General features: G+C 39.1%; 1 protein-coding gene across 1 annotated transcript in view; it reads left to right on the top strand.

Annotated features, from left to right (window-relative positions):
• Nucleotides 1-14,611, top strand: part of VWDE (von Willebrand factor D and EGF domains) — a 97,958-nt gene extending 83,347 nt beyond the window's left edge. Inside the window, exons 15-29 of the mRNA XM_009994980.1 lie at nt 401-505; nt 871-985; nt 2,821-3,071; nt 3,188-3,407; nt 4,698-4,760; nt 6,059-6,739; nt 7,069-7,164; nt 7,249-7,344; nt 7,861-7,956; nt 9,261-9,356; nt 9,685-9,780; nt 12,271-12,366; nt 12,467-12,562; nt 13,825-13,920; nt 14,451-14,611. Of these exons, the coding sequence (XP_009993282.1) occupies nt 401-505; nt 871-985; nt 2,821-3,071; nt 3,188-3,407; nt 4,698-4,760; nt 6,059-6,739; nt 7,069-7,164; nt 7,249-7,344; nt 7,861-7,956; nt 9,261-9,356; nt 9,685-9,780; nt 12,271-12,366; nt 12,467-12,562; nt 13,825-13,920; nt 14,451-14,611 (2,364 nt within the window). The remainder of the gene's footprint in view (nt 1-400; nt 506-870; nt 986-2,820; nt 3,072-3,187; nt 3,408-4,697; nt 4,761-6,058; nt 6,740-7,068; nt 7,165-7,248; nt 7,345-7,860; nt 7,957-9,260; nt 9,357-9,684; nt 9,781-12,270; nt 12,367-12,466; nt 12,563-13,824; nt 13,921-14,450) is intronic.
• Nucleotides 14,612-14,855: the final 244 nt, after the last annotated feature.

Here is a 14,855-nt window from a genome sequence, read left to right as displayed (position 1 = left end):
TTTTTTTTTTTTTTTTTTTTTTTTAATGGTACTAAGGGTGAACTCAGTTTGTTTAACCTGGGGTCTCAGTTTCGCTTAAACTTAAGGGTTGAGTGCTATTTGAGAGTGCTCTCCTGCAAGAGGACTGGTAGATACAACCTAAGACCTATAGAGATACACGTTCTTGAGGAGCAGAAGTTGGACATTAGACATATGTATGGGAAAATTGAGTTGAGCCCAGTTTAAATGCATGAATCTTTTTGCAAGGTAGATATCAGAGATCTCATACAGATTGAGTCAATAATGTCAACAGAGCTACATGTATGTGTCTATCAAGGAGTTGAATATCATGCTAGCAGTCCACACTGATGATATGTTGATATCTGTATGGGTTAATCCATTTTTACCATGCATCTTACAGATTTCTAATGACGGATTTACTTATAGCAACTCTAAAACAATTATATTATATGATGGAGCCTGTCAGACTTGTGAACCACAGGAATCTGCATTATGTACATTAAAGGTATAGATTTCATTACTTCGTTTATTGGGAAAATGTGGACATTTTCTGGCAGAAAAAAAGTCTAGAAGAATCAGGAGAACACACCCTGCTGTTGTCTCCATTAGGGATTTTCCATGCACAAAAGTGATTAGCACAGAAGGAGAAGCTGGGATGAGGCAATTCTGAAGACAAAATCAAAAGAAAAGCCCAATTTATAATTACCAAATAAAACCAAACACACTGAGTTGTTTAGGTTTAAAAGCAAATGTAGTTGCTTATTGGAAATGCAGAATAGATTAGGTTTTATTTGGTGCATTACAGATTCATTTAGATTTACTGTTTAGATAACCAAAAATTAATCTGTCACATTGTAATTTCTCTAAAAGGAAAAAACCTGCAACATAGATGGACTCTGTTATGGTGAAGGTGACACAAATCCATCCAGCCCTTGCTTATTGTGCAGACCTGACATATCAAAGTTAACATGGTCAGTTGTTGAAAGTAAGTTCTAAAGAGTCTTTTTTTTTCGTAGCAGGAAGATGAAAATCTACTATTTTTTTTAAATGTATGGAAATAGTTAAATTTTAAGCTTAACTAGTTAAGTGTTTCTTTTAAAGCTCAGTACCCACTACAGTTTGTAATTTAATCTTATTTTTCAACTGACATTTCTCCTCTAATTTCTGAAAATGATATTTTGTTTTCCAGACCATATACGTAAAAGTCAGGCTTTCTTCTGCCCTGTAGCCATCACAAATAACTGATGAAAATTAACAATTCTCAGTCTAATTAGCACTTAGTTTTTTGATACTTGGCCCAACCATGTCTGCAGATATTGTCTTCAACATTTAGGAATGAAAGATAATTTCCTGCAAATTACGCCAATTCCAAAGAAGAGGAGGACACAAGAAATGGAATTAAATGGCATGTCATATTTTATTCACCACTTAATACTTGGACATAATTCATATCAGTGGCATGGATAGGTGGCCTACACAAATGCTTGAAAGTACAACCACACTATGAAAAGAAGACCCCAATCTAGATTAATCATTTTCCTTCTCCATAGTACAAAGTTCTAGCCTAGAAGTTACGGTTTTTCTGGCTCAGATATTGGCATATATATCTGAAGGTGTATTTCCTTCACCAAATGAGAAGTCTCTTGGGGCTTTACTGGTAGACATCCAGCCTGCCCCATCAACCTAGGTCTGTAACATCTCAAGTACAAGAGTTCTATCAGTGTTTTCATGGGTGAATGTGCGAGCAAGACCCTGCCTGACGTGGGAAGCATCCTATATGAGTGGGACTTCTGGTGCTTGTCTTGCTCAATCTTTTCCTATTTCAGACTTCTAAAGTCAAAGTAGCTATACCTATTCCAAAACAATGAAACATTAATGAAATTAAACTCCTCCAGCAGTCAGGGAGTCCAGGGTTTTCTGTATTACAGCCACAAACTGGAATTCAGTATTGCCAAAGTCAGAAATGAGAGATGAGCATAAACCAGAGCCAGTTCGCCAGAGTCAAGGAGCACAACCTCTTCTCCAGATTGGATGATGTTAGGAAGAGGGTGTCATAATCTAACTGCTGGGACACTGATTACAGCTTCTGCTCCCTCTTGGTGTCTGCCACAGTGGGTGGATTCCTGCCTAAAGTGATCACTTCATTGTAATTCAAAATTTAGCAATCTTCCTATGTTCTAGCTTCCAAACTAAAGCTCTCCTCAGGGCTTCTGCTTCTCTCTTTCACAGAACTCATCCACGTGCTGGGGTTTTCATTGTTTATTTTCACCTGGTGTCTCTAGAAATCTAGTTACTCATACCAGATAGGTTATAGCTCAACAATGCAAACATCCAAATATCTTACGAGTGAGTAAATTGTTGTGTGGTTGAAATCCTTCCATAGAACGGTGAGTGAATGGCTTATTCCATCACCTCATGCTCAATTTTGCTAACATAGTCACTACAGCCCGTTCCCAAGCATTGCTTAACAATGTCTGCTCATTTCTTAGAGGAAGCAGCAATCGCCTCTCATTTTTGTGGCTTCCTACACTTTCATCTGCAAACTACCTCCACACAGCTAAAATATAGTAGTTTAAGGTTGATAAATTCAGAGTTCTGTCTATGTACAGATGCAATGCATCTTTACAAGCTTTTGTGTGATATAAGTAATTTCTTGGTTATTACATTTATGATGTGTTTTTCCTGTGCTATTCAAATTACACCAGAATTCAAGAGAAGTAATTACAGGTGACTTCCTTAACAGAAATATATGCTGCTTTTTAATTTTTGTACGTTCATTGAAACTTTTGCTTAAAAGAGAAAATATGTGCTTTGTTACAGACAACCAGCCTCCAGTGCTTGAAACTTTTCAGGGTATGCTACAGACTTTTTATGGAGAAGACTTAGTATATCAGTTTTTGGCTTCAGATCCAGAGGGCTCTGCTATTCATTTCACTTTGGATTCTGGTCCAGAAGGTGCCAGTCTTTCCCCATCGGGTCTACTTTTGTGGAAAGCTGTGTCAGTGAATCCCCTAAAATTAACATTTTCACTGACAGATGACTGCAATGCAAAGACTAAGGTAGAAATAGAGGTAATGAATGTTACAGTAAAATGACACATACTAGCAAGATGTTCAAGATATCTAATTACAAAATGCATTGTTAGTTCATTTAAAAAAAGAAAACTTTTATTTGGTATGTCTTGTAGGTCAGTGTAAAATCGTGTGATTGCCTAAATAATGGCTCATGTGTGACAAACATTAATTTCCCACCTGGAAGTGGAAGATATCTTTGTGTGTGTGTGGCTGGATTTGAAGGTGATCTCTGTGAAGTGAATACTGATGACTGTAAACTTAACCAGTGTGGTATTGGCAGATGTGTGGATGGAATAAACGGCTATTACTGTGAATGTCCACCTGAACTTCAAGGTAAATTGCTACTTTATTTAAATATATTTATCACATTTAGTGATAAACAGGACTTTCTAATTTTATGTCTACCATTTCTTTTTTAAATGTTTAACTGTTAATAGCTTACTGTTAGACTAGGAAGAACTGTTATGGTGTAGTGATGACTCTGTATGATGTACTTCAAGATTTTTCTTGCATGGATACAGCAGTTATTTCTATTATGAGAGCAAATTTCCATTGTTTTCCTCTGCAGAGGTAAACCCAGCAACATGGTGAAACACAGGAGTGATGAGTTTGGTTATAGTGTGATTCTTCCGGTTTCTGCAGCTAAACATGTAGTCCCCACAGCCCATCTTCTCCATGTTCCACGATAAGCAAGATACTCGATATAAGATGAAAAAATATACAGCTAGACAGCTGTGCTTATTACATGTACTGAGATATATTTTTTCACTTGATAGATGTCCTTTTTGTATTAAAGCACCTGCATACATTCCACCTTTATCTTTTATAAACACACTGTCAACATCTGGAGACACAATATTGTAAAAAAAAATAAATCTATATTTCAATGCAGGTAAAAATTGTCAAGATGATGTAGATGAATGTGTATCCAGTCCTTGCTTCCCTGGAGTATTTTGCTTCAATACTTTTGGTTCTTACTATTGTGGTCCATGCCCAAATAATCTGCAAGGAGATGGAAAGTTGTGTTACGGTAAAATTATTTGGTTTTAAGAAAAATGCTATTATCTCATTGTCATTCATATAAAATATCTTTGGCTGTGCTTAATTTCTCTAACAGTAATTTAAAACTATTTTCAGTAGTCAGCAAAAGAGGACTGTGTGTCTCTGTTGATGGCTGGGACAGAATCTGAGTTGGTGAAAACAGCAGACTGCACTGGGTCACACAGTTGTAAAGCACTTTTTCCGGTGACTAGAAAAAATAGATACAAAATACCCCAAGTCTTTTCCACCAGAGTAGAATACAATGAAACATACTTTTCTGCATTATTTTAATAATACACTTAATTTTTGACAAAATATTTTTCTATTAGAATGCTTAACATAGAACTTCTTACCCAAATCGAGACACTTGCCAATTAAGATACCCAAACATTTATTTTCAATGTAATTACTGGATAACTTATATTTTAAAAATACTTTATTGAAAAGTTTTCAGAAAAAAATTTTATTCTTTATGTGCTTTCTGAATTTTGAGTAATTTTATGTATTAAAACTTTAACTGTAATTTATTTGCAGTAGAAACCAAAGTAACTACTAATGTGCCTTCACATCTTTTGTTTTTAGAAAGCCTTGAAGATACTAATGTTGAAAGGAAGGATTCCACAGAAGAAATAGGAGGGAATAAAGGTGATTTTTTCATGAAGAAAATGGAATATCTGATTCACATACTGATAAGGATATAGCTGGCAAATAAAGGTTCTAGTCAGTTTTATGCTATTCACTTTATTTTTTCAGTTTGACTCAATTTGATTTATTGCTGGAGTTGTATTCTGATCTGAAAGATGAGACTGAGATGTCAATATCAACAACTCCCGTAGGTCAATCAAGTAATTTTATTGACCGTGTGATGTATGACATTCTTACTATTGCCTTTTGTTTTTGTGACTAACCAGTGACATAAAATAGGTCACATGGGGATAAGGACATCTGTTATATGAGATAAGCAAAAGTTCATGGCATTACATTGCATTCCAATTTCCTACTTTAACTCAAAGAAAAGGTGAAGGATATGGCAAGTGAATGTCTTTAATTCTAGAATTCTGTAAAGGCTGTTGCTGGTATTTCCAGCTCTGTGCCTGCTGAGGCTTTCCTTGCAGGAAATTCTTGTGCCTTTTTATCTCTGAATTGTTAGTGGGGGAGAAAAACTCGCTCACTCCCATGCCAGTGCTGGATGATTCTTCATCAGCTTTGGAATGCTTTGCTTTTCAGCAGTTGGAGGCAGCACTCTGTAATAAGAATCAGTACAGTTTGACTTTTTTTAGTCCATTTTCTCATACTGCCCTAAACAGGGCTGGGGACAGAACTTAGGTTAGACTGGGTAATCCCTTCCAGTTTCTTTTCTCCTCTGCCCCATAATGCTAAAAGCCAATTTATGGCATTCTGCCTTTCTGGGATTAGAGTGCCTTACTGCTTTCCACAACCCACCAGACCACCTGCTTTTTTTCCTGGGCAGAATTTGAAGAGCTTTTCTTTCACTTTGCCCTTCTTTCAAATAGGGGACTGAGTTGGTCTCATGAAACAGTTTGGAGAGTAAACCATGGTAATACTTTTGCTACAAGGTTGTGGATTATTTATCTAAAATACTGTCAGTGGTGTCTCAGTAAGTACATACTTGTGCTTAAATATCTATTTCTAGTCTCTAGGCTCATTACTAGCCTCATATACATGGTGCTTTCTCCTTATACATGAAAATGCCATGATGAGGGTGGAACAGGACATAGCCAGAATACTTTCATCTCCAGTTCTGCCAGTTAGGACCTAGGTTCTACTGTGTGCATATATTCTGATGTAGCTCATGGAGAGACTTCCTGAAGCACAGAATGAGTGAGGTGTGCATTTTTCTATTCTGCCTCTCAGAAGGAAAAGAATTCTCATAATCTTCCTGTACTTTTCCCCCTCTCCCCTCCTTTTCTAACATGCTGTAGGTTTTCAACACTCATCATTTGAGAAGGCTTTAAGCATCTCAAGCTATATTCGCAGTTCTACAGATGTCCCTGAGAGATTTATTTCTACAGAAATTATCAATAGCAGCATTCCACTAGCCTCCACAGTAAAAGCAGTCACTGTTTGGAAGTCAGCTCATTCTCAGAGAAGTGCTTCTGTACAGCCTGCTCTCCCTGGAAGCATTGCTCATGCTCTCAGTGCCATCAGTGGTCATGTTGCTGACGTGGAAGCGAGTCCTTCAGTACATGCTGTGATGACTGCATCTTCAAGAACCCATGCTGTATCACCTGAGAAAAAAACAAGGGCACAAGTTGAGGTCTACAGCTACTCTGAGACCAGCAGGAAGACTTTTCCTAGCAACAAGATAAATATAAGCAAAGGGCTTTCTTTGCCAAATAAAGAATTCAAAGGTGGAAATATTTATAGAGCTCAGCACCTGTTAGCCAAGCATAAAGCGAGTCCTTTACCTTTAGTCCTTGTTGAAGTCACTGTTCCACCAAAAGTGCTTCCTGAAGAACTGAGTGAAATAGTGATTCCTGAAGCAGCAACTTGTACCAATTTGCACTGTTTTCCTGGTGTACCTTGTGAGCCAAGTCAGGATGGAAGCATCAAATGTGGTCGTTGTCCTTATGGTTATTATGGAGATGGCTTCACTTGCAGAGGTATTACAAATAGCTGCTCTAAATGCTTTGCAGAAAAGAATCTTGCGACATCTCTATAACTTGAAAGTATATTACTGCAGTGTGGTCAGTGAAATGCATAAACTATTGCATTTTCTCATTTTCATTATTAATGTTGGTATAACCTACAGGCTTTTAGTTGTATGGATGCATGTAAAATAGTTTTCTGCTGTATCTCAAGTTCCCTACTTATGGGCAGACACCTGATGGGTTCTCTGTGATCTGTTCATCATGTTAGGTGAGACACAGTTGTGCTGAAATGCCACTTCCATTTTGCTTATTCCTTTTTTGTTTCCTTCATTGCCTTTCAGCAAGATGTAGACAAACATGTGGCAAAAATATGGAGTGTGTGGCACCCAATATTTGCAAATGCAAGTCTGGTTATGCTGGTTATAACTGTCAGGCTGGTGAGTATTGCATTTTGATTTAGCCTGTTGTAACTCACATCCACAAATTAATGATTTGAAGATCATTGTTGATTTTTTGCACAGCTCTATGCAGACCCGATTGCAAAAACCATGGGAAGTGCATTAAGCCCAATGTCTGTGAATGTCTACCAGGATACAGTGGCCCTGCTTGTGAGGAAGGTAAATAGAATATTTTTTGCTTTTGAATCTATAAATACCCAAATGATGCTGTAAATAACTTTCACAATTGTTCATTCAGACAGCAAAGAGGTGTGTTCATTATGCTTCTACGTTAACAGAACTCTCAGAGTAACATATTAGTATATACCCTACTTTTTTTATATGTACTGGAAATGTTGCTTTTAATTGGATATTCCTAAATTCACAGTAGAGTAGTGGAGTTAACCAGTGAATGCAGATGCCTTTAAGCTGAACACTCCCAAACAGTGGAGGTCCTGTCTGGAAACTGTCTCAGATTTCTTCAGAATGACCACCACTGTTGGGACTCCATGTACTGTTTTGGGAGTCAAGTTCTTCTTGTTACTTATTCTTGTCAAAAAGCATTGCATACGTCTCCTTATTTTATTTCCAGTTCTTTGTTCACTGTCAATTAACATTTCCCTTTCTCCAAAGCATAACCATTCCATGCATCTTTTTAGAGGTGATTTCTTGAACAGCATAATTCTGTATCTGCAGCACATTGTAAACCCCCCTGTCAAAATGGAGGCTCCTGCTTGGCCAGAAATCTCTGCACCTGCCCATACGGTTTTGTGGGACCAAGATGTGATACAAGTAAGCAAAAAAGCATAAGGGGAGAATACAGAACATCTCTCCTGTTCTTCAGGAGCAAGGAGACAAATTATGTTTTAAATTTTTTATGCATTCTGACTGATGCTAGCAAATGACATAATACCTGTGCTTCTTTGAAGGCTCCCACACTTGGGCCTTTCAAGCATTAGATAGGTAGTATTTGCTACATAGGTAGTATGTGACTTTGAAACATAATGTACTATAAACAATTCAAATAGATTATTATTTATGATTCACCCATGTGCAAACATTGAACGTGTTGTGTGTGTGATAGTACCTTCAGAACAAACACAGATATTTAATATATCATTGCAGTTTTTTAACCTCTAAATTAATTTTAATTTGTTAAACTTTGAGGTACATACAGAAGTTGGTATCAGTGAAGGGTGGATCACAGAAACTGGGATACATGAAAACTGAATTCAGAATAACATTATGGAGACTTTTTTTTTTTTTTTGTACAACATAAAGGTTGGAATATTCGTTGTGACTGTAGCTGAAAAATTGGAATTAATCTCACATACATTTTCTATTACAAATTGAATTCTAAATTATGCAGTTTGGTAATTCCAGATTTTGGGTAGGTTTCATACTGGCAATTTTTATCATTCAGAGATTCCAAATTTAGACATGCTGTTTATATATCATTCAGCTGAACGTGCCACTGCATTATTCACCTCAAGTGACAAAGTCCTTTGTCTCCTCAAATCCCAGCACTCTTCATTCTCAGTCTTTCTTGTTCTAGTTTCAACTATGACACACACCAAAAAAAATGCTGCTCTTTGTTAAGCAATATTAAAGAGAATAGGATATTGTCCTGGAGAAGTGTTCCATGTCCATGGTATTTTAATGTCTTTGATTGTTAGTCTCAAGTTACCCTATGCATACAGCTGCTCTTAATAAAGTGAGGGAGGACACTTGAGTGAACTTTCTTGGAGCCCATCAAATCCATCATGGAACATGGTCCATTTGTTTCTTAGCATTGCATTTAATTTAGGTTTTTTTAGGATTTATTTGAACTTTTCTAGATTCTTAACACTGAATACAACCACACATGGAAGGACATTTTATTTACCTTTATAAAGGTGCTAGCTTTTTATGGGTTTGAGACTGGATATGCAGCAATTCCTCTTCAACTAGTGGAATTGTGTGTTATTTCCAGTGTTAATATTTAGGAAAGAACTGAAAAATGAATAAAGCATAATTTGGAATGTATCTCTCTTTCTCGCCTCCCCATCTCTTTCTCCCCTTTCTCCTTTGTTTTTGTCCATCTTCTTGGATGGTAGTGGTTTGCAACAGGCACTGTGAAAATGGTGGTGAATGTCTTACTCCAGACATCTGTCAGTGTAAACCTGGGTGGTATGGACCTACATGCAGTACAGGTAACACTCCTGCAATTTCCATGTTCCTGGGAGAGCATCCTCCCCAATAGTTTGAAATCTGGAACAGCTTGGCTCAGCAACAATGGGCAGCTGCTTCCTGCTGCAGAGCACCTGCACTCCCCCTTGTCTCTGCACGTTAGTTCAGCTGTTAGTAACACCTCTAGAAAGTTGAATACTCATCCTAGAATTCTGAGTAAAGATTTCATGTGAATGCTATTGCCTGCAGTTATCTTAGGTGTTTAATTCCTGTCCTTGCAACAGAAGTACACATTTTGTAGTCTTTATTTGGTTTTAATGCTTCCCATTCTTCCTGACCGTGTTTCTGCAGCAATGTGTGACCCTGTGTGTCTCAATGGTGGTTCCTGTACTAAGCCAGATGTTTGCCTCTGTCCATATGGATTCTTTGGTGCCCGTTGTCAAAATGGTAATTTTTTCCCCCTCCCCTCTTTGCTGCCTTTCTAAGAAAATCTGTGGGAAAACATTGGTTTAAGACACAAAATTCACAGTCAAGTCATGTACCTGAGAAGCAGTGAAAAACAGAGGTTACATTGGTTTTTAGATCTTACAGCTGATCCAGTGAATGTCCAAGGAGAAGAGAAACTCAAAATTTGCCTTTTCCCCCACTCAACTTTTGAACAGTGTTCAGACAGTTCCATTGCATATTATGTAGTCTGGTTGCTTGTGTACATGTAGCAATGCTGACCTTGACCCCTTTTATTCTGATTTTTTCTTTACTGTTGACATAGAATCATAGAATCATAGAATCTTAGGGGTTGGAAGGGACCTTGAAAGATCATCTAGTCCAACCCCCCTGCCAGAGCAGGGTCACCTAGAGTACATCACACAGGAACTCATCCAGGTGGGTTTTGAATGTCTCCAGTGAGGGAGACTCCACAACCTCCCTGGGCAGTCTGTTCCAGTGCTCTGTCACTCTTACAGTAAAAAAATTTTTTCGGATATTCACCTTGAACTTCCTATGCTCCAATTTACACCCATTACCCCTTGTCCTATCACTGGTCATCACTGAGAAAAGCCTAACTCCGTCCCCCTGACACTCACCCCTTACATATTTGTAAACATTGATGAGGTCACCCCTCAGTCTCCTTTTCTCCAAGCTAAAGAGACCCAGCTCCCTCAGCCTTTCCTCATAAGGGAGATGTTCCACTCCCCTAATCATCTTCGTAGCTCTGCGCTGGACTCTTTCGAGCAGTTCCCTGTCCTTTTTGAACTGAGGGGCCCAGAACTGGACACAATACTCCAGATGTGGCCTCACCAATGCAGAATAGAGGGGGAGGAGAACCTCTCTTGACCTACTAACCACACCCTTTCTAATGCACCCCAGGATGCCATTGGCCTTCTTGGCCACAAGGGCACATTGCTGGCTCATGGTCATCCTCCTGTCTACCAGGACCCCCAGGTCTCTTTCACCTACACTACTCTCCAGCAGTTCAGCCCCCAACCTGTACTGGGACATGGTGTTGTTCTTCCCCAAATGTAAAACTCTGCACTTCCCCTTGTTGAATTTCATCATGTTTCTCCCCGCCCAACTCTCCAACCTATCTAAGTCTCTCTGAATGGCAGCACAGCCTTCTGGTGTGTCAGCCACTCCTCCCAGCTTAGTGTCATCAGCAAACTTGCTGAGGGTACATTCTATACCCTCATCCAGGTCGTTGATGAAGATGTTGAACAACACCGGTCCCAGTACCGACCCCTGTGGGACTCCACTAGTCACACACCTCCAACCAGATTCTGCCCCATTGACTACAACTCTCTGACTCCTTCCTTTCAACCAGTTCCTAATCCACCTCACTTCCTGATCACCAAACCCATACCTGATCAACTTTTCTACAAGGATGCTGTGGGAGACGGTGTCAAATGCTTTACTGAAATCAAGATAAACCACATCTACCGCTCTACCATCATCTATCCACCTAGTAATTTCCTCATAGAAGGCTATGAGGTTAGTCAAACATGATTTACCCTTGATAAAACCATGTTGACTGCTCTTGATGACCCCCATGTCCTTGATGTGCCTGGAGATAGTGACAAGAACAAGTTGTTCCATCACCTTTCCAGGGATGGAGGTGAGGCTGACCGGTCTATAGTTACCCGGGTCCTCCTTCTTGCCCTTCTTGTAGACTGGAGTGACATTTGCTATCCTCCAGTCCTCAGGCACCTCACCTGTTGCCCATGATTTACTGAAGATGATGGAGAGTGGCCTAGCAATGACCTCCGCCAGCTCCCTCAGCACCCTTGGGTGCATTCCATCTGGACCCATTGATTTATGGATGTCCAGATTACTCAACTGATCCCTAACCCAATCTTCATCTACCATGTCAAACTCTTCCTCTATCTTGACCTCTTCTGGGGCTATATGAATCTGGGGCTCATAGGGAGACCCTGCAGGAGTGAAGACTGAGGCAAAGAAGGCATTCAGCACCTCTGCCTTCTTTATATCCTCTGTCACCAGGGCTCCCACCTCATTCCTCAGTGAGCCAATATTGCCTCTAGTGCTAGTTTTGCTAGCTATGTATTTGAAAAAGCCCTTTCTATTATCCTTAACCCGACTTGCAAGGTTAAGTTCCAAGGAGGCCTTAGCTTTCCTAATTGCCTCCCTACATCCTCTGACAACAGTCCTATATTCCTCCCAAGTGACCAGCCCCTCCTTCCATGATCTGTAGATTTTCCTTTTCCACTTAAGTTTGCCCAGTAGTTCCTTCTTTAACCATGCAGGTCTCCTAGGACATAGGCATCACTCCATATTAATATGATTTTTATGAGCCTGACCTGATAGTGCTGAATGTCTGTTATAAGCTATCAGAATTTTAGTGTTGCACTCTTATTTTCTGGAAGTATATTGCAAAGTCAAACAAAATGCAAAATCCAGCCTTTTCCTCCTGTTTGTATCTTTTAGCTGTCTGCAGCCCGCCTTGTAAGAACGGTGGTCATTGCATGAGAAAGAATGTCTGCACTTGTCCTGAGGGGTACACAGGCAGAAGATGTGAAAAAAGTAAGCCAGTGTTAAAATCCTTCCAAGATCTGAAAGGAACCAATAAATTATTCTGTGATTGGTTGTATATATTAAACAGCAGATGTTTTTTGATTTTAAGGTGTCTGTGAGCCAAGGTGCATGAATGGAGGAAGGTGTGTAGGGCCAAACATTTGCTCTTGTTCTTCAGGATGGAGAGGAAAAAGATGTAACACTCGTAAGTATCTTGTTAACAGGAGAACCATGCCTTAAAATTAATACATGACTAAAGAACAACTCAGTCCACATAAGTAATATGAAGTTAGTGCCAAAGTACTCAAGAAAATACACACACTGAAAAAATAATGGTCTATAACTTGGCAGCAAAATTTAGGGTCGAGAACTAATACCATGCAGTTCTTAGGCTAAATCATGAGACCAAAATATCTTAAATTCTTGTATTGGAAATAATATTTGTTTCTTTCTTAATTCTTGTTTAAATAAATCTTTCTACAAGAGCTGAGTCAATGAAGTGAAAGAACTTCAGTTTGTGCTGTAGGGCATAAAAGCAGCTATAATAGAAAAGGAAGTACAGTGAAATTGTAAAACCGTGGAAACACTGTGGAAAATGATTGGAATAGAAGATGCAATGGGCACAGGCTCTTTAGAAAGGGTAAAAATAAGGCTGTGATGGTAGAACAGCTGTGGGTCACATTGTAACTTAATGAAGATATTGATGGTACATAAATGAAAGGTGGCAGTATGGATAAAAGTACAGTTTGCATGAAAATCAGCATGAGAATGGGTGGTAAAAATCCAGTAGATAATGTGTTAAGTGTCTATTATAATACTTACACAAGGCCCAAATATTAATATGGCCAATGAGCTCTCTAATGGCATGGAGAAAGAACAATTTTCCCTATATTACTTTCTCTAATAATTGGACAATTTATTGAAAAAAATATTACCCATATTGACAGGAGTGAGATACACTTGCACACTGTGGAAGAGAGATCTTTTATCAAATAGTCAATTAACCAATGATACATAATAGTGGTTTAGATTATGGCTTAATAAGCAAGGACAAATGTGCAGAAAAATGGGCCATGGAAAATAATTTCGGATCAAATGTTCATGAGTTGATTCACTGTATGTTAAGTTGCATGACAGACAAAAGATCTCCCACTTGGGTGTGGGATTTTGAAAGGTAAATTTGGAAAAAACAAAGCTAAGGATTCTGACTCCTTTCAGTGTTTCAGGCTTTTGCAGCCATCTGTGATGAATTAGAACATCTCAATGCGTGCTTTGGCTGTAGGGCTTTTTGTTTCTGGTTGCTTCTCTTCTTTAATATCCTGCTGATCTTAGACCGATATTCAGTGAAGATGATGTAACTCTTGTGTATGGACATCACTCAACCTCTGCTGGGCATCCTGAAATGTAAATAATAAGCGAAAGTAGTAACTTGGAATATAACCAAACTTTCTGTTGATATCTGTGCAGCAATCTGTCTTCAGGAATGTAAGAACGGTGGGGAATGTATTGGACCCAGTTCGTGCCATTGTCCTCCACAGTGGGAAGGAATCCAGTGTCAAACAGGTAAGAATGATGTGACCTGAAACCTCTTGCTTCAGCACAGTTAAGCAAGCTTCACCCATGCATAGTGCCTAGAAGTCCTATAGCTTGGTTGTATTTTAACCCAAATCTGTGTCAAAGGCAGGATAAAAAGAAGAAGTTCTTCTACTTGTTCTGAAGCCCTCCAGAGTACGATGGTAGTCTGGGACCATGGCAGCATGCAGTGGCTGGCTCTAACACCTTATGCTGCTGCAACAGGCCTGAGAGGCCACTGCAATAGCCTGAAAGATTAAAATGCATTGAAAACCACCTCACTCACATCCCTTACTCAGTCTCATTCATACCCTCAGCATGTTCCCATACATCAAAGCACAAGGGAGATAGAATAGGCATAAGAACATTGCTGGCTCCACATGACTGTGGAGTCATCTTACACTGTGCTGTGTTTCCCTGTGAAAATAGCTGAGGAGTTCTCAGCTCCTAGCAGAAGTATACATAGTAGCCACTTTTCCTTCACCAAGTTGTGTCCTTGACTATGTACCTCTCTTGTTTAGCTGTGTGCAACCAGAAGTGTCTGTTCGGAGGCAAGTGTGTGTTGCCTAACGTGTGCTCTTGTCGTCCTGGTTATACTGGAGTCCTCTGCGGGAAGAAAATTCAGGTACATGTAGAGTCAAGACAGCATCACAGATACAGCGCTATGGGAGTATTTTTCTAGTCCAACCTTGTCCAGTGAGGCAGCACGAAATACACCAAATGTGTTTATCTAATTTCTTCCTTTCAGTCTCCAGGGAGGGAAAATTCATAAAATTCCTAAGAGATATTCCAGTAATTTATAGGCTTGGATACTTAGAACGTTGTTCTCAACACTTAATGTAAATTTTCTTTTTTTCAAATTAAGCTGATTATCTCTCATCATTCCCTAAGTGGCTGCAGCAGGGATTGATAACTCTCCTCTTCAT

Source organism: Chaetura pelagica, unplaced genomic scaffold (genome assembly GCF_000747805.2).
Source record: "Chaetura pelagica isolate M959 unplaced genomic scaffold, ChaPel_1.0 scaffold12, whole genome shotgun sequence".
In the NCBI taxonomy this organism is placed as follows: domain Eukaryota; kingdom Metazoa; phylum Chordata; class Aves; order Apodiformes; family Apodidae; genus Chaetura; species Chaetura pelagica.
The sequence above is the reverse complement of the archived record's forward strand: the minus strand, read 5'-3'. Positions and strand labels throughout refer to the sequence as shown.